At 35.4% G+C, this 20,447-nt stretch overlaps 2 protein-coding genes across 2 annotated transcripts; both read left to right on the plus strand.

The window, feature by feature from the left end:
• Positions 1–5,238: 5,238 nt before the first annotated feature.
• Positions 5,239–10,209, plus strand: LOC108913547. Its single transcript, XM_023455950.1, has one exon. It carries the CDS (start codon positions 5,239–5,241, stop codon positions 10,207–10,209), a length of 4,971 nt encoding a protein of 1,656 aa, XP_023311718.1.
• A 1,334-nt stretch (positions 10,210–11,543) lies between these two features.
• LOC108913551 (cytochrome b561) lies at positions 11,544–18,984 on the plus strand. Its single transcript, XM_018719115.2, has 5 exons — positions 11,544–11,749; positions 11,929–12,140; positions 16,178–16,386; positions 17,948–18,102; positions 18,313–18,984. Exons 1-5 carry the CDS (start codon positions 11,694–11,696, stop codon positions 18,473–18,475), a joined length of 795 nt encoding a protein of 264 aa, XP_018574631.1. The 5' UTR covers positions 11,544–11,693; the 3' UTR covers positions 18,476–18,984.
• Positions 18,985–20,447: the final 1,463 nt, after the last annotated feature.

Consider the following 20,447-nt stretch of genomic DNA (forward strand, 5'->3'; position numbering starts at 1 on the left):
TTATAACAGTTCATGCATAATTTTTATATTTTTACAGCTTACTTGCCAACTTATCAAGTTTATGAAGCAAATGAATTAAATTGTTGTCGTTTTTACTTACAATTAAATACATAACAAGAAATTGTTTTAATAGTACATGCATAACAACATTCTGTATAAATCAATTAGGATTTCTTGTAGATACAAAATAAACTTAAAATTATTAAAAAATGTTTTATTTCCTTATCGAAACCATTTACTAAGTATATCTTGGCAAATGTCAAAATTTGAAAAATACTATAATATAATAAAATAATAAATAAGAAATTGTCTGTATTTATTTGTGGCATTATAAATGTTATAATTTGGATATTTTGCCATAGTTTGAAGAAAAAAAAACTGGAAAAATAAACCCTTGTACCGATAGGGACAGTCAAGTGTCAATACTGAAAACTTTTGCCTAATAGTGAGATGCCAGAGACATACATCTACATGTATAAGTCTGGTTACGCACTGGAAAAACAAATACACATCACAATAACACTATGACGTTTCTGAAACCTCTAGTTTCGTTATCAAAGCAGAAGTGAATTAGAAAAGTACTGAATATTAGTTTTTCGCTACATTTTCTGTTTAACTAAATAATCTGTTCTCAAAAGTATTGACACTTGACTATTCCTATTTGTATAAGGGTTTACTTTGAAATTTTTTTAAATAATATATAGAGTATATAAGTTAGTTGTTTGCATACGATAGATGGCGCTGTAATCAGTTCACAAAGTATAAAGTGTTGCCTACTCATTAGGAGCTAAGTAGTAGTAAGCTTCCAAAACGTTACGAGGCGCTGTTTCGCGGTTTAGTGGCAATATTAGGGACATTTAATTCTACGTTAGTACTATATTTTCTATGCTGTAATTTAAGACAAAATCCCTGGATTAAATACATTTTAATATCAGGTACAAACCACTATAATTTCGAGACTTTCATTTCAGGGATTTTATATATTTGTTCATGAACCTAACGCCAAGGGACTTAGACAAAAACTAACTGTACCAGTCGAGGAAAAATTCGAGGAAAAAGAATATATTTAACTGAAAAACATATATATTTTACTTTTGCTCTGGACATTGTATGAAAATAAGTACCTAAGTATAATTTAGTTTAAACATATTCGGTTCTAATTTATTTAATTGTTTGTAAAACACGTATTTTATTTTTTGCGAAACGAAATCAATATTTTTAAATAAGTGTACCTATTCGTTGGCATAGTCGTAATCAGATAAGATAAATATACACTTTAGAAGGTCATTGATCGTTGACTTAATATTTATTTATTTATTTTGAACATTTGTATACCTCGAAAAATTCTTCAAAAATCTTGTTTCGGGCAGTGTTAAAATTGCAAGATCTTCACGATGTATACAAGGTGTCTCACGGTGACGGCCCATTAGAATTATTTCAGACTACTTCGATTTGAATTTTGAAAATTTGGGATACCGGGTTTTCGGGCATGCCCTTCTCAACTAAAATAATGGCGTCCACGTACCACTTCCGGTTATACCGGAAGTCGCCATCAACTTGCTTGCTATTTTAGGTGGACGTTTATGAAGTTTCCCTATTCCTAAAATTAACCGTTTTCGAGATATTTAATTTTTTTCAAAAAAATGGAGAGAAACAGTGACTAGCTTCAAATCATGTGTATTTTATAGTAAGAAAGATAAAGCAACAATATTTATAGGGGGAATAGCTAGACCCCTAAGCTTCCCATCCATACTTTCAAAGCGGCTTAATTGCATACAGGGTGCTAGAAATTTAATGCCGAGTTTAGTTGACTTCAAACCTTCATAAGTCGGTTTTTTTAAGTGGTACACCCTGTATGTTTTTCTATATTCTGATACACAATTTTATTCTCTTTCGAACGGTATCAGGGTTCCCTATACCTATCTCTTCTAGTTTTTAAGTTATTTACTATTTTTTGTGTAATCACCTAAAATCATGTAATTTATTCTTGCGAGGATAGCTGTGGAATTTTTAACAATACTTCAAAACAAACAACTAATCTGTCACCAGTTATTTATTATTATTTATTCACAGATGTTGCAATGGGATTCTAAGCAGAACATTTACAGTTTTTAATGAGGCATATCCCAATTTTCCACCAACGAGCAGAATAAAGTTAAGAAGAATTCTAAAAAATCAACTTCATACATAGTAATACACAATTTTAATTAAGTATGTTGATAATAATAATGCACTAAGATAAAAGAAATGACTTAAAAAAGTCATAAGTGTTCAATATGACCCCATTAACAGCTAAGCACTTGTGGATTCTAGAGATAACACCATCAGTTACCGCTTTTGCTATTTTAGCTGCAGGCAATTCATGGAACGCACTTCGTATTCGAGCAATCAAATCCTCTTTTGAAGCAACGGGTGTAGAATAAACTTTTTGCTTTATTACTCCTCAAACATAAAAATCTAATGGAGAGAGGTCGGGAGACCTTACTGTCCAATTCCACGATCCTAGGCGTCTCATCCATCTATCTTCAAACATTTCAGTCAGCTGTTGATCGATTTGATTGTGACAGTGGGGTGGAGCCCCGTCTAATTGATACCAACACTTCCTTAGTTGGTCTAAAGGTATATCATCTAGAAAATCTACCACAACCGTTTGCAAAATATTGAGATATCTGTCGGCATTTAAATTTTCTTCGTAGATATGGTAAGAAATTTGGTTATCTTTAATTAGACAAAAAACATTTACGCTAAATTTATTTTGAAAGTTTCTTTCCCGGATAACATGAGGATTTTCAGATGACCACAAATGAGTATTATGTCTATTAAAAATACCTTCTCTCGTAAATTTTGACTCGTCTGTCCATATAATATGTTGCAAAAATTGTGGATCTTCTTGGTATCGCACTAACATCGTTTCACAAAATTGTACACGTTGCACGGCGTCACCCGGATGAAGAGCAGAAAGTAGCTTAAATTTGTATGGATGCATATCATTAGTTCTTAGCATCCTGTGAATGGACGCTCGTGAAATGCCTAAATCATACTCTGCGGCACGAGTTGAGGATTCTGGATGAACATTAAAATAGGCTAGCACATTTATTACATTATCTTCATTTGAAGTTATTGGTTTTGGTAAAATTCTTTCTGCACAAATTCGACCATACTCTAGTTGATTTGCTAAAATTCTTCTTAACTTTTTTCTGCTCATTGGTGGCAAATTTGGATATGTCTCATTAAAAACTGTACATGTTCTGCTTATAATCCCATTGCAACGTACGTGAATGAATAATAAATTTAAAATATCAGCATTTGAATATGTATTGTTTTCCATTTCTTATAAACACTAAATTAAACTGTCACTGCAAGACACTAAGAACAAATTGACAGTTTATTTTTTTGTTTTGAAGTTTTGCTAAAAATTGCACAGCTATCCTTGTAAGAAATTACATGATTTTAGGTGATTACACAAAAAATAGTAGATATCTTAAAAACTAAAAGAGATAGGGAACCCTGATACCGTTCGAACGAGAATAAAATTGTGTATCAGGATATAGAAAAACATTCAGGGTGTTCCATTTAAAAAAACCGACTTATGAAGGTTTGAATTAACTAAACTCGGCATTAAATTTCTAGCACTCTGTATGCAATTAAGCCACTTTGAAAGTATGGATGGGAAGCTTAGGTTTGGAATGGGAAACTTTCTTACTATAAAATACACATGGTTTGAAGTTAGTCACTGTTTCTCTCCATTTTTTTGAAAAAAATGAAATATCTCGAAAACGGTTAATTTTAGAAATAGGGAAACTTCATAAAAGTCCACCTAAAATAACACTTAGAATTCAAAATTGCAATAATATATAGGGTGTTCCGTTTAAAATAAGCGAGCTGATGGCGACTTCCGGTATAACCGGAAGTGGTACGTGGACGCCATTATTTTAATTGAGAAGGACATGCCCGAAAATCCGGTATCCCAAGTTTTCAAAATTCAAATCGAAGTAGTCTCTGAAATAATTTTAATGGGCGTCAGTGCATGTGGGACACCCTGTATATTTTCAACACAGTCAATATAAGCCAAACCTTATCTGTATTTTGAACTTTGTAGGGTAAAAGCGTCTCCACTTTTATACACTCAGCAAAAGAATTAAGAAGGGAGCAGAAAAATCTCCAAATTTTTTTAGTGATTTTTGAAAGGCCGTGACTTTTGTGAATAATGGCAGATTTTAGAATGATAAACTACGATTTACGCCCGGCGGCCACTTGTGTGAGGTCGTAACGCCACTAAGCTACCGAATTTTACAAAGTATCATCACAAACGTTCATGCTGCCTTCATGACGAATCTAAATTGGTAGGCTACGTTTACTCCCGGGGAAGGAAACCGCACATGCTCTGTGGCTCAACGTCTAACAGCCTCTCAAAAATCACTAAAAAAATTTGGAAATTTTTCTGCTCCCTTATTTTTTTTGCTGTGTTTATATTTTCTCTTACTCTTATACTTTGTATTAATACTATTCTGTTGCGACGTATCTTGTGTGGACATGATAATATTTACATTAGCCGGTTCTGTTAAGAGCCGTATGTCCCCGAACTCCGACCGATGCTCCTCGGACGCAATATTGACGTATTTCTCTCGATTTGTTATTTTCACGGGCGGTGTTTTTCTTTTAAGTACACATTTACGAATGAACGCGGTAAGACAACACAGTGGGCCTAGTGTTAGTTGTATTTTAAACATTCTCTTTGAAAGAGACTGATGGTATCAAATATGTAAAAAATGTAAATAGCCAACTTTTTATTTTATTGTTTCATTTAACATTTAAAAAACAATAAATCACAGACCCACCAAACCCTATATCATTGTAATAGGTGAAAATCTGTCTTTCTAAATATGTTAAAATAAACAGGGCGGTATATTTAAAAAAAAACTGCCAACAAAACCGTATCTCTTAAAAAAAGTCGATGCGTTGGAAATTAAAGTAGGTACATCATCGAAAAGAATAAAAATACCACGAAAACTTTTGTTAAAGACACTTTTAATAAAACTTGTGGTTTACCCTGTACACAGTTGTTCCGACACATTTGCCCAACCCTGTATTTTCAAGCCATTATCTCTATTTTGTTCTAAATTTTTCGCCTATCCATTTTTCTACAATGGTAATCAAAGTAAGGAGCCAATATATTTGAAACGTATAGTAAGTGATAATAAATAATTTTGTTTCCAGGGTATTTGCCACAATTGAAAGATGGAAGCCACGTACAGAAAAAGTAAGGGCAATGCCGGACTGGACGGAGTAAAGTTCCAAGTCAGCCTGCTGGCTGTGGTTGTATTGAATGCTTATCGAAAACTCAAAGATTGTAAACTTTCCTCCGAGAATCAAGATGCTGCCAAGTTCGACGACCTCGTATTGGAGCTGCCTGACGGTAGCGCCGTCCTTCTTCAGGCCAAATTCAAAGCCAGCAAGAAGATCACCAAGCAACAACTACTCTCGACCAACTCCAAAACCTCAGACTTCAGTCTGGCCAAATACTTCTTCTCGTATCAGGAGATCAAGGCGAAATTCAACGTGAAAAGTATTATTGTCTGCACCAATGCAAGTGTCGATGGTAAGGGCTTAGAAGGCGCTTTAATCCGTCACCGCGTTGATCAAGACAACGCGTTGTACTACGATGAAGACAACTTTCCCTTTTTCACATTCAGCGAAAAAATGTTGCCTAATTTAAAAGCGAACGCTGAAATTTACTTTAAGGATAATTTACAAAACAAGGGAATCGACGAGGCGGTAATTACAGAAGAGAATATAAAGGAATTTTTGGGATACTTGCAATTTATTTTTAACTATCGGAGTGGAGAGCGTATGCCCAAGGTTATCGATCAATTGCTGTTACCGCTGAAAGATTCCAGTTTGGTGGGCAAAATATCTTCCCAAGACGTATACAACAAAGTGGAGGACTGGTTCAAACAACCAAAGGGAGAATACTTAACAGACATTCGCCTAAAAGCGATGTTCATTGAAATAAGGAGCGACAAGTACTGCTTATCCCTAAAAGACTACAACGTCTCGATGGAAAACAACAATTTGAACTTTACAGATTCAAAAAGAATATATCACGTGGTAGCCGAAGGGGGATATTTGCTGCAGTCACTAAAAATTTACCAGGCTTTGCAGAAGTGTAGCGGTAGAAAGCTCTATGTCACTCCAGACGATGACGCAGAAGTACTAGAAGAAGCAATAAACGCGTTTGATCTACGTCGCTACACCTATCTGATAGTTATTTGGGCAAACACCAACGACGAATCTATGACAAGTGATAAGCTAGGAGAGATATTGGAGAAATATCAGTACAAAAAAATTATTTTGGTTGCCGAGGCCGAAAACGAGCTTCCTAGGCTCATGGGACTAAAAAATAACGATTGCAGTGTTATTGATGGATTTGTGACACTAGAAGATCTAGCAAGAGATGCTAAGGAGAGAATATTACGAAGAAAAAATATAGTATTTCAAGGAAAGAGTGTTAGCTTAGAAGAACTATTGCCGCCGCAAACTATCGAAAATTATGGGAGTATTATACATTCAGAAATTCTGGAAACACTACTGAGAGAGGAAGAAATTAAAGTGGGGACCCCACCTGCAGATTTAGACAAACACACTCATCGATACTACGTAAGTCGCACTTTTGAAAGAACGGTTGACAAAACCGTGGACATAAAGTGGAATAAAGACGGAAAAATGAAAACAAGCATACCACAAGGAATTGAGAGAGGTGAGAAAACAGAAGAGACTATTCCAGAGAACAACATTTTTGATGTCGACGACAAACTCATACTCATAGCGGATATCGCGGGAATGGGAAAAAGCACTATTCTAACCAGATTGGCGATAACCATAAAAATAAACAACCCCTACCTATGGGTAATTAAAATCGAATTAAATGATTATACAAAAATTTTAAGAGACTTGATAAGGAACGGTAAAGAAATTGTAACTGTAACGGAGTTATTGAATTCCAGGGACGCGACGAAACTGACGAATCGTCTAGAAAAACATGTATTCACCGTGAGCCAGAAAGTCGTGTTGATGCTGGACGGGATCGACGAAATCAGTCCCGATTACACGCGGCTTATTCTGAATTTACTTCGACAGTGCCTGGAAGAATATAATTTTCTCAAAATCATAGTTACTACCAGATCGCACATGTCCAAAGATCTGGAGACGACCTTGAAAGTGAAGCCGTTCCTATTGCAGCCGTTCTCATACCAAAATCAGTTGGATTTCCTAACGAGTTATTGGGCCCATAATTTGAAACTAAAAGACGGTACGAGTAAAGCGAAATGTAAGCGATACGCAGAGGCACTCATAAGTAACATTTCATGGACGCACTTAGATGATAACAAAGACAATCACTTCGCCAGCGTGCCGCTGCACTTAAGAATGGCGGCTGAGATTTTCCAAGAGAACACCAAATTGAACGAGTCGACAGACTGGAGTGGGTGCAGAGAGTATATAAGGGGGGATGAAACGGAAGCGAAACTAACAAAAAGAATGAACGTGACAAGGCTATATGAGTTGTTCGTCGAAAAGAAGAGAGACATATTTATGGATAAAGGAAATCCAACTGGGAACACGGCGGCCAATCAAGCGCTCACGGAACAATTCCACCAGTGTCTTGTCTACCACCAAAGTCTGGCCTTGGAAGTGATCCTAGGCGAAGATAAATGTCGCTACTTCTCCAGCTACACACAAGGCGATAAAAGCGTGGAAACAAACGTGTTAAAGATAGGCGTGGTGCAAAAATTGGATGGCAAGTTTCACTTCGTCCACAGAACATTTGCTGATTACTTTGTAGCGGAGTGTTTGCTAGCAGAATTACAGCGAAACCAAACTTTAGAATTTCACACATTTCTTATAGACACAATACTACTTCAACCTCGATATAACACTACCCGTATTTTCTTTGATAACTTTCTGCAGAAGATTGTAGATACTCTGCCTTCTACTATTTTCGATAAATATAGATCCGTTAAACAAGAGAGCACCTGGGAATCCTATAAATTACAATCGGAATTAATACATCTCCTGGCGCGAGAAGGTTGCATGACAATCCTTCAGTTCCTTCTCAATTGTATAGGTTTCAAAACCATTACAGACAAAGTAATAAATGTCAGAGATTTTTACGAGAGTGATTTTGATGTTAAAGACAACACGTTGAATGTTTTACAGCATCTTACAAGGATAGCTGGGATTAATATCACAGACACGCAAGGTTGGACGCCACTTGTCTCGGCAACTCTAATGAGTCATTTCGAGACAGTCAAATTCCTTGTTGAACTTGGTGCAGATTGTAATATTAAAAATAACGATGGTTTTACGGCCCTACACGCTGCAGCTCAATCTGGTCGGTTGGACATAGTGAAGTTCCTGGTAGCGTATGGTGCAGATTGTAATATTAAATTGATGAGTGGTCTTACAGCTCTGCACGTCGCAGCTATACGTGGTCGGTTGGACATAGTGAAGTTCCTGTCAGAATATGGTTCAGTGTTCAATGTTAGAACATTTTCTGGCCACACTCCACTGCATATGGCGAGTGAACTTGGTCATTTGGAGAGAGTCAAATTCCTTCTTGAACTTGGTGCAGATTGTAATATTAAATTGGACACTGGTGATACAGCTCTGCGCGTCGCAGCTGTACATGGTCGGTTGGACATAGTAAAGTTCCTGGCAGAATATGGTTCAGAGTTCAATGTTACAACCTTTTATGGCCACACTCCACTGCATAGTGCGAGTGAACGTGGTCATTTGGAGACAGTTAAATTTCTTTTTGAACTTGGTGCAGATTGTAGTATTAAAAGAAGGAGTGATGGTCGGACAGCCCTGCACTCAGCAGCTGCATGTGGCCATTTGGACATAGTGAAGTTCCTGGTAGAGCATGGTTCAGAGTTCAATGCTATAAGCCTTGATGGCTTTACTCCACTATATTTAGCGAGTTACAATAATCAATTGGAGACAGTTAAATTCCTTGTTGAAATTGGTGCAGATTGTAATATTAAAGAAAACAGGCGTAGTTTTACGGCCCTGCTTACTGCCGCTGAACGTGGTTGGGCGGACATAGTGAAGTTTCTGATAGATTATGGTTTAGATTTCAATGTTACCGACTGTTTTGGCAACACTCCACTGCATTTTGCTGTCAACTATGGTCATTTGGAGACAGTCAAATTCCTTCTTGAAGTTGGTGCCGATTGTTATCTTAATAACAATAAAATCCTGCACAAAGCAGCTACACGTGTTTATTTGAATATGGTGAAAATTATGGTAGAGCATGGTTTAAATGTCAATTTGAAGGATAAGCGAGGCAAAACTCCATTACATTGCGCTAGTAACCGTGATAAATCGGAAATAGTCAAATTCCTTCTTGAAGCTGGTGCAGATTGTAATATTAAAGACGATGGCGGTTTTACGGCTCTGTACGGTGCAGTTTGCAGGGGCACGCTTGGCACAGTGGAGCTCCTCCTGAAGTTTGGTTCAGATATCAATAGTGCAAACAATGATGGCTGTACTATATTATATTCATTGATTTACCATAATAATTTGGAGCGAGTCAAATTACTTCTTGAACTTGGTGCAGATTGTAATATTAAAAGCAATAATGGTCGGACGGCTTTGCACGAAGCAGCTGAATATGGTCATTTGGATATATTGAAGTTCTTCATTGAACATGGTTTAAACATCAATGATACCGATAGTTTGGGATTCACTCCACTATATTCAGCTTGTGAACATGGTCATTTGGAGACAGTTAAATTCCTTCTTGAACGTGGTGCAGATTGTAATATTAAAAGCAATAATGGTCGGACGGCTTTGCACGAAGCAGCTGAATATGGTCATTTGGATATATTGAAGTTCTTCATTGAACATGGTTTAAACATCAATGATACCGATAGTTTGGGATTCACTCCACTATATTCAGCTTGTGAACATGGTCATTTGGAGACAGTTAAATTCCTTCTTGAACGTGGTGCAGATTGTAATATTAAAAGCAGCGATGGTCGGACAGCCCTGCACACAGCAGCTGCACGTGGTCATTTGGACACAGTGAAGTTCCTGATTGAACATGGTTCAGATTTCAATGCCACCGACAGTTTGGGATTCACTCCACTATATTCAGCTTGTGAACATGGTCATTTGAAGACAGTCGTATTCCTTCTTGAACTTGGTTAGACTAATGTTAAAAATATGAACGGTACACAGCAGCTCATATCGCAGTCGAATGCAGTGAAATTTATCATGGAATGTGGACTAGATTTCAGTGCGAATGCTGTGAATCACTTGGAAACACTTCCTTCTTGAACTTGGTGTAAACTGCAATATTTAACACGACAATGGTCGGACGACTTTGCATCCAGCAAAAAATGGTTCAGATTTCAATGTTGCTCATAGTCTAGGCTCCACTCCATATTACATTCGACGAGTGCTATATGTCACTTGGCACGGTTCTTCAAGGTGCTGTAGATGATAACATTAAGGAAAAGTTTTCTCATTAAAAAAAATTAGTTTTTCAGTTTTGCCAGAGATATATCTTATCTATACCACGAGGAACCGCCATTCGAATATCAATGCATTGTATTTGATTACATAAATGATGACTTCTGAACCGGTTGAGATAATTTTTTTGATACTATTGTAATGGTAAATTAGGATTTATTAAATTTTTAATTTTAATTTATAATTTTGTTTTAAGACAGTTCACTTGATAAAACGCGGAAAGAAACTATAAAAATTACTGTATAAAAAAACTTGCGAGTGTAATCGTGAACAAAGAACATTTTCATATACCTAATTCAACATTTATAATTTATAAATTAAACTTAAATATTCGGCTGTCATAGAAGCTTTCCTGTACCAAATTTTATTGAAATATCTTAAAAAGTGATAGAGTTATGTTTAAAGTGTACCTGAAAATTGAAATTAAGCCAGTAAAATTGTAAGTAGGTACTATAAGGAACAAACTTGATATAAAATAGTTTATATTATTTATCTAATAATAAATTCTTTATTTCTTGACACCTGTATAATGAAAATAAGTTTATTAACGTGTTTAAGTTTATTTTTGTAATATTTCCTTAATAAATGAATTGAAGTCCTGTTGCATTTTTGTTTCATAACAACCATAGACCATAGGTACAACTATAACAAATTTGAATAGCATAATTTTGTTAATTTTTTTTTTAAATTTTGACAAGCTTATATCTTTTCTAAACGGAATATCGTCAAAAACTAACGCAACAACGGAAATCTCAGATTAAATGAAAAGAATTCTACAATATTTCTTATATCCAGTACGACCTCGACAAACCTGCACTTCTCAGACCTTTCCGGATGACGTCACACTCTCCGCTTCGCCGACCAACCGTGACCAAAGGGGTCCTAAAAAACGGGTTGTACACATCACCATCACATATGTTAGCCTGAAGTGAGGTTATGTGGTTGTTTATTTTGATTTTGCATACGAAAATACGCATATTTGCCTCAACAACAACACCGTGTGCTGTAGCGGGATCCGTTTTCGAGATTTCCGTCATGTAGATTTGGATATTTCCCTCGTCCAATACGGTTCCGAGAGAAGGTAACTGTTGCTTCTGTCGCGGAAGAGTGGGAGCGGATTTTATCGATTTCTTTGACCTGTTGAATGCTTTTTACCGCTAATGAGCTCAGAATCTCTCCTGTCCCAGCACGAGGAACAATCTGTTGGGCTGCTAAGGTGAGTTTTTACGCATTTTTTTAACCGTTTGCTTTTAAAACTTCGCCCGGTAGTGAACAGTGAGTTTTTTTTCATAAGAAAACGTACTAGGAATTATATTTTTTACGCGAAGTGTTGCAGAAAGCAACGGAATATACGCAGTTATATAGCATTAGGGTCTAGGTGCTTATTACTTTTAGCGAGATGGAGGCAAGGGCGGAACACCAAAGGACGAAGCATTACCAGTCGCTGTACTCCTTCACCACCTCTGTAGGAGTGGGTTTAATAATTTTAGTGCTGTTCTGGATCTTGCACTTTCGGGGCGGTTTCGCATGGCAGTCTAACCCCAAGCAAGAGTTTTACTGGCACCCTTTCTTAATGGTACTGGGAATGGTTTTTCTTTATTCGCAATGTAAGTATTTACACATACAAAAATTATTTTACGGTCTATATGTTCAGGCAAGTGCGGTTGTAACGTGTTTTGTTACCGAGAACTGTTGGTTATAACAAACAAATTTGTAAGTGCCATAAAAATCGGTGGTGAAAATACACTTTTACGATTAATTCATCTATTACGAATCTTCGCATGTAAAAAAAACAATTACTTATCAAATTTGTAGAAATATTCAGCTATGATGGACTTTGGCACTGCACAACTTTGCGTAGTGGATAAAAGTGTAGATTATATGTTAATTCGGTTATAAAGTACGTGACGTACTACGCTTAAAAGTGTTCTGAACAACATAGTTAGACTAGAAAGACAGCAATTATTTTACATATTTACCGATTTTCGATACCTAGTGTAGTTGTATTAATTTTTTTTACCCCATCTATTAAAACTGCCAATTTTGAGCTTCAGTCCAAGAGACTCAATTTACTTTTATGAAGGTAATAGTTACTTTGTGGCATAGTTTCCTTCTTTTTTTATTTGTTAGGTATTTTGCCTCCCGTGAACAAAATTTAAAAAGTTAATGCAACAAGCCCTTGCGCCAAAAGCGGTTAGGGGTTATTTGTTATGAAGATGCTTAAGCAAAAACCTTACAGTGAAAAAAGTTCAAAAAGTTCTTTAGTATTTGTTGCCAACGATGATCCAACGCCACAATTTGAAACACATCTTGAACCGTTCAACAGAATAGTCGCAGTCTCTTAATTTTTTTCAGCGGTGTTATTTCTCTTAGAGCGTTTATTTTGTTAATACCAGTCACTTGATTGGTAGAATTTCCATTAACGTATCTAATGAAAGATCAACAATTTTTAGTAAACTTGGAACGCGAAGCAGAGTGTTTTTGATTTAATGTAATATGACTTACGTCTAAAATGATGAATGTTCTCTTGGTATGTGTCTTGCTACTAGGAATTCGAGTGACAACCGCATAACATTTGCCTTGTATATCTTGTAGTACTAAAATGTGACGGAATTTTTTAATCCGTTGGAGGACTTAAAAGATACTTTATTTTATGGGGAATTTAATTCTACAACTTTTCTTACTCTTGGTAGTTTTCAAAAAACTTTGTTGTTTTCAACAAAAAGACGACTAACTAATAATACATATTGTAGCTGTTATTTAAAATCATCGAACATTTAAAAGTTGCTATGAATTTAAACGTCAAATTTGACGATCAGGAAAAAACTTGGAATAAGAATAATTTAATAGAAAAACAAACAACAGAAATAACATATAATTTGCACTGAAAAGTTATAGAAATTGTTCCAAATGATTCCTGTTTTCTCGCAGGCGTAAATTTATTCTTCGTCGAAAATTGACTACTACTGTATTGTCTCTAATGAATGACGTGTATTTATCCGTAATTCTGCTCGAGACGCAACTGTTGAGGCATACACAAATTCTTTTAACCTTCCCCAAAGAAAGAAGTCACATTTGTTGAGGTTTGGTGATCGTGTAGGCGAAGCTTGTGGGCAATTATTTCCTCTTCTAATCCATTTATTTGGATGCTGGTGGTTTAAAAAGTCTCTAACAATATTAGTAAAATGAGAGGGTGCTTCATCATGCATAAGCCAATGTTCCAGTCTGGAACATTGGTTTATTATAGGATTTTAAAAGGAAGTATGACGTTCAAGATATTTTATTACATGAATCGTTCAAACGGTCATTTTAGATGAAAAATCCGCGGAGTGCTATTAAATTAGATGGTGGAAATTGGAGATAGGGGTGAAAATGCACCTCTTTCAGTTTTTTAATTGTAGCTCGAAAACGAAGCAAAATTTCCCTATAGTTCATATGAAAAATTATTTAGAGAATTGCATTTCCCATGGAAATGGCTTATTTAAAAAATTTAAAAGGTTATGCAAAAAATCGTTAATAAACAATTTTAAACAAAGCAAAAAATAAGAGATGATTTTTTTACTTTTTTAATAAAATAATTTAGTAAAAACTTGAGAATTTAAGTACAATAAAGTTTATTAATAATGTATATACAGTGTGTCCACAAATGGAGTTGACAAGAGGAGAAAATCTTTTGTTTTTGACTTTATCAATAATGTCACTCTTTATAAAAAGTTCTGCCCCTCCAAAAAATGAGACTGTTATACAAACATCTTAGATTAGATATACAGGATGCTCATAAATTAAAAAAACACGAAATTACTCAAGCAAAAAATTCAATTTTATTATTTTTTTTTCACTTCTTGCCTCTAGTTTTTTTTTGAGTAACGATAGGTATAGGCATTGCTTCATAAAAAAAAGTAGATAAAATTTCCTTCAAAAAAAGAGGTTGTACAGTATTTTTGGATGAGAATTGACTGATATATGGCCGCTCAAACTTAGCCAATTTTTCGAGTTTCGTCGCGTTTAGCCTTATACGTTTTAATTCTCATTTTTTGCAAAAAAAAAGAAAGGACTCGTTTAAGGATTTTGATCCCGTCTTGTTCGAAGGGTCATTAAAAATGAAAAAACCACGAGGTGCTGTTAAATTAGAGGGTTCAGATTGAAGATAGGGGTGAAAATGCAGTTTTTTAATTATAGCACGAAAACGAAGCAAAATTTCGGTATGGTTCATAGGAAAAATTTTGTAGAGAATTGAATTTCCCATCGAAATGGCTTATTTAAAAAATTTAAAAGAAAAATTTTATGCAACAAATCGTTAATAAACAATTTTAAAAAAAGCAAAAAATAAGATTTTTAAATTTTTTTTTACTTTTTTTACTCTAATATATGTTAAAAACAACGAAAATCTAAAAAATATTTAAGTTTGACTGGTTATAAATAACTCCATCAATATTAGTCCAAAAACTTTTGAAAACGCATCATTTTGAAGGGAATCTCATCTAGTTTTTTTGTAAAGCAATTTTCTTTGCCTACTTCTAAAAAAAAGAAATTTGAGTCAAAAAAGTAAAAAAAATATAAAAAATCTAACTCCTTTTTTTGAGTGTTTATTAACGATTTATTGCTTAAAATTTTCTTTTTACATTTTTTAAATAAGCCTTTTGATGGAAAATTCAGTTCTCTACAAAATTTTTCCTATGAACTATACCGAAATTTTGCTTCGTTTTCGTGGTATATTTAAAAAACTGCAAAAGTGTATTTTCATCTAAAATGGCCATTTTAATTATTCATGCAATAAAATTCCTTTTAACCCTGCTAAGACTTCTTTGGATGCCACCAGACCGATTTACTTTTCAACTGAGACATTAGTTTTGAGAAGCGTTTGGTTTAAATTTCCTTCTTTAACATATTTTTTGCATTATATTTATTTTATTGTCCATATTTATTTACTTTTACCTCTCTCTGAACCCTCAAAGTTATAGTGAACTTCGGTCGAAACGAACGTAATTGTCAGATCCCTCCCGGTTTGCTGTAACCAAGGCTGACTGTATGTTTCGAATTTTCCTCTGCTTTGCCTTTTTAAAACGGCGTTCAATTGTTTAGAACTAAACTTACCTCTATACAGATTTGCTTCGTCTAGTCGTTAGAGGACGGCAAAGTTGTCAAAATTTTATACACATTATTTTTAAAATGGTTCCAAAACATTTTGTCTGATTTAAGTGAAATGTGGTAAGTTGGTGCTTGTGTATAGATGTCACTTTTTAAATCTGTAACCAAAGTAACCGCATATACAAAACTGGGGAAAATGCCTCCACTCTTAAACAAACATGTTCATGTGTGTTTTCTTGCAAGTGAACTTTTAACTTCAGTTCTTGCTTTAACATACAAGTGACAGTTGTTTTGGTAAACACAATACAAACCAGACTTGCCATAAAACATTGATTTATTTGATAATAACGAGGAGATAATGCTTTGTGCAGTTGAAAAACTTATTAACGAATGTTTCTTATTAAAAAGTGTTGACTATTGTTGTATACATGTGGATGGAAAGACTGCGACCACTTCAGGTTGTTGACTAAATGTATTTTTAAAATGTTGCTCTTTAGAAAAGATGAAAGCAACTAATATTTTTGCTTGTAAATTAACTCTAACGTGACGTTTGCAGCCATTCTGGTGTACAGGACCTTCCGCCATGTCCCGAAAATGAGGCTGAAGATCCTCCACGCGAGCCTCCATTGCCTGGCCTTCATCCTGTCCGTGGTGGGGCTGAAAGCCGTCTTCGATTCCCACAATTTGTTGGACAAGCCGATGCCTAACCTCTACACTTTGCATTCCTGGATCGGCTTGATAACGGTCATCATTTTCGCTGCCCAGGTAAGTCGATTATTCGTGGGTTGTTCAGCAGTCGAGCAATTTGCCCAAACTCGTTTTTTTGCGCGCGCTTATTTACGGAAATGCATGTTAAAAAAGTTGGCGGCCGGCGTAGCGTAACGGGTATTTCGTGTGATTTAATTTTAAGTGAAAGCTTTCGTTTGTTAATGATAAATTCTTCACGGTTGAGGTAGAAGGTTTGGCTGGCGTTTATAGAACAATATTAACGCGATAGTAATCCATGTAACTTATTAAGAAAAATAAGGTAAAAGGATCTGTCGTGCGGAAAACTGCAAAAAATTAAATTTGTCCCGGAATAGTTATTTTGAATATAAAAATTTCATTTACATTTTTTTGTTCTCTTAGAAAACTCTTTCTACGTAACCCCTGAAAGATACTGAAGAATATCCCTCTCTAGTTTAAAATTTTGCGTTTTTGCAGAAATAATCTAAGCTTTTCATGCACTGATATATAATTGAAAAAAAAAAAAGAATAATACTTGAAGGTCACTTGTTTTTTTTTATTTAACAAAGTTGATGCCCTCATCTATAAATTGCGATGCCTTGTAGATTTTTCACAATTTTCTTTATATGTTTTCCAGTGTGTGTTTTTCTTATTCCTAGCGTTTATTTTTTTCTGCCATCTTCGTCACTCTATGGTGACCTTCATTTTCAGTTCTTGTTCGGATTCGTGAGCTTCCTCTACCCGGGACTGTCGAAGACGGTGCGTCANCTTGAACTTTTTGAAAATGTGATATGTTAACTCCTTTGCGGGAAAAATGCGGGAGATATGGAGGGTGGTAGATTTGAATAAACGCTTTAAATTGTTAATGGTTTTGTAACCGTGTGTAGTGTATTTTGTATATTCGGGTATTTAGTGTGCACACTGACTTTTTTTATTTGATAAAATACAGTGTGCCTACAAACCTCTGTTTTATTTATTTTCTTTTAACGAAAGTTGACTTCAAGAAGTCAGGCTTGTTAAAACATTTTACACTAAGTTAATACAATTATTAAAATTAGCTATAATAAAATGCAACATGATCCTTTATTTACTTGCATTTTATTGGTTTCGTACATATGTATCCACATACTAAAGCGGATTAATTAAATGTGAACCTAGATTATGATGTGAACTTGGCAACGCTGTTCGCTTCAGCTGACGATTTGTTCGTGACATTACGTTACAAAATTTTCCGAGCATCCGGGCATCTAGTAGGGCCACCTTCTTAGCGGGAGTTATGGGTTGATTTCTTTCATTTTTAAAAGTCGAGTAAAACATTTTTTTTCTGATTTTCTGTCTTTATTAGGTCTTCCGAATACGTGATTAAAATTAATGACATTATGACTGAATCGCCCTGTATAATTGGAAAAAAAAAGAATAATACTTGAAGTTCACTTGTTTTTTTTTTATTTAACAAAGTTGATGCCCTCATCTATAAATTGCGATGCCTTGTAGATTTTTCACAATTTTCTTTATATGTTTTCCAGTGTGTGTTTTTCTTATTCCTAGCGTTTATTTTTTTCTGCCATCTTCGTCACTCTATGGTGACCTTCATTTTCAGTTCTTGTTCGGATTCGTGAGCTTCCTCTACCCGGGACTGTCGAAGACGGTGCGTCAGGCTTTCCTGCCCGTCCACACCGCCGTCGGCACGGGAGGTTTCGTGCTGGCCATCGCAACCACCGTGACTGGCATAACCGAGAAGGTCATTTGGACACTGTAAGTACACACATCTATACTCCAGATCCAAAATAGTAGACAGGAAGCCATGAATAAATCAAAACGCGACATTTACCACACTTTAATCCTATAAAATGAAAATTGTAATGTGCCGTGCATTTCGCATAGTGTTCCGATGATATCTTCAGCGCTGCCTACTACTTTGGCATTGGACTAATTATTGTATATTTTGAACTTTCTCTCTCGCAGGAGCGACGACTACTCAAAGTTCATTTCTGAGGGCGTCGTCTTCAACTTCATCGGCGTGTTCGCCGCCCTGTACGGCGTCTTGGTCCTTTACATGGTCAACGAGCTAGATTACAAACGGGTGGCTTTGCCCGAGGACGAAATGGCCCTCGCCAGTTCCGATTAAATCGGAAATATTTAATCTCTATTAAAAACCTCGATGTCTAAACTATATCAAATGTGGTGCTTTAAATGTAGAGTGTGCCGTGTATCGTAAACTTCGTCGGTAAAACGGTTTATTTGCATCGTAATTGAAATGCAGCGGCCGCCAGGCGGTCCAGATCTCGCACCTATCAGTTATTTTTGTAATATCGCGTCGGTGTCCTTTTTTTCACTACCTGGGAAGTTTACGGTACACTTCTGGCACAAGTATTTCTCAAACGGTGCTTCGTACATCAAACCCAAAGTCAAACGGTGCTTATTCCGGCAAATGTTGCTTAAAAACTAGTTTTTTTTTTCTCTCGAAGATTGTGTGATATGATTTGGACTTAAATATATTTTTTAACTATTTACAAATATTTCGTCAGAGCTGTGTGGTGTCTATATTTTAGTGGTAGGCTCTTACACGTCTTGCCTATGGTGATGTGTTATTATTGTTAATAGTATTATTGTGTGGAATAAAATATTGTGGAATATTCGTGGTGGTTGTTCTCCTAGATCCTCCTTTGATGATTTTGAGACAGCAATATTTAACACTTGATACCAATGTCTCATTTTGTGTAATAATAATACCCAGTACGGTAGCTGTAACAGTAGATTTCTTGATTACATTTGTCTTTCTATACAGGCACGTTAGACTAGGCGGTGTCTGTGTTGGTTTGGGTGAATCGTATATCCACGGAGATTTTTGGCTTTCAAATTTCACTAGAAATGAAATTTTTTCTATGCGCATAAAAAAAACGTGGGCTTAACTTTTGGCGGCACAATATGTTAAAAAAATTCGAAAAATGTCGTATTTTTCTTCCTATTTAATCGTTTCAAGAGTTGATTTTAGGCGAAAATGGAAAAGGAAAAAAATATCTGTAATTAAATTTTTTACAAAACATGACTCGTTACAAATCGAACGAATCACAATTATTATGGTAAAAATCGAAAAAATCACAAAAATGGGGTTAAAAAACCATACTTTTTAGGGAATTTTTTTTGGGTATTTAAATTGGGTATAGGACCTTTATACTTGGCTCAAGAAAACTTCATGTTATGTAGAATCACCACACCAAATTTTATCAATTTCATAATAATTTTGCAATCCAGATTTTAAAAAAAAATTTGCAAATGTTCAAAATTTTGCACAGCAAAAACCAAGGCCCTTAGATATTCGAAAATTTAATCAAATATAGAAAGGCTCTCAAGCTTTCAAACGCTTTTTGAAAAATTCGAATCCGTCAATTAGGAGAGCTCTGGCGCTTGTTTAACGAATTTTTGTACTTATAAACAATTAGAATAACTTTGTGAATATTCAGTCAAACCAAATTGTTTAAAGCAGGTTTTAAAAGTTCTTGGAAAAGACGCTTCTTTAAAAAAAATACAGATCGATTGGTCAATTAGTTACGCATTTTATTGAAAATAGCTGATACCAGCTTCGAATAATTGAGGTTATTTACTGTATTTCTGTAGGCGCTGACATGAAATCGCAAAATTAGGCCGTTGGGTGACAAGGCCCCACGTTGGGCGCCATATCGTGGAACTAAAAGATTGAGTCTCGGAAACTGGTTACTGAACTGGGTGGACGTTCGATCACAAGCAGGGGAGACCCCGCTGGTGACTCTACTGCGCGATCCGATTGAGATGGCACTATTTGTCGTTTCAATCTCTGGATCCGTTCTGGCTTCTAGGTAATGGCTATTATCGTCCTACTTTATGTTTTTATAAGTTTTTCATGAATTTATTGTCATCCTAGAACTAGCCATAATATAGAACGTCTTGTATTACTTTATTAGCGTTTTGTCGGTGAAATATCCCAACACCCTGTACATTTCTAAAGATTACCTACTTCAAGGTATAATAAACACTGAAAAGAATTCCGCTTTATCTAAACGAAGCCATCCTATTTCTAAACAAGAAATAATCGGCGGTCACCGCCGACTTGACCTCTTTTA

The sequence above is a fragment of the Anoplophora glabripennis genome, unplaced genomic scaffold (assembly GCF_000390285.2).
Source record: "Anoplophora glabripennis isolate ALB-LARVAE unplaced genomic scaffold, Agla_2.0 scaffold1049, whole genome shotgun sequence".
NCBI classification, from domain to species: domain Eukaryota; kingdom Metazoa; phylum Arthropoda; class Insecta; order Coleoptera; family Cerambycidae; genus Anoplophora; species Anoplophora glabripennis.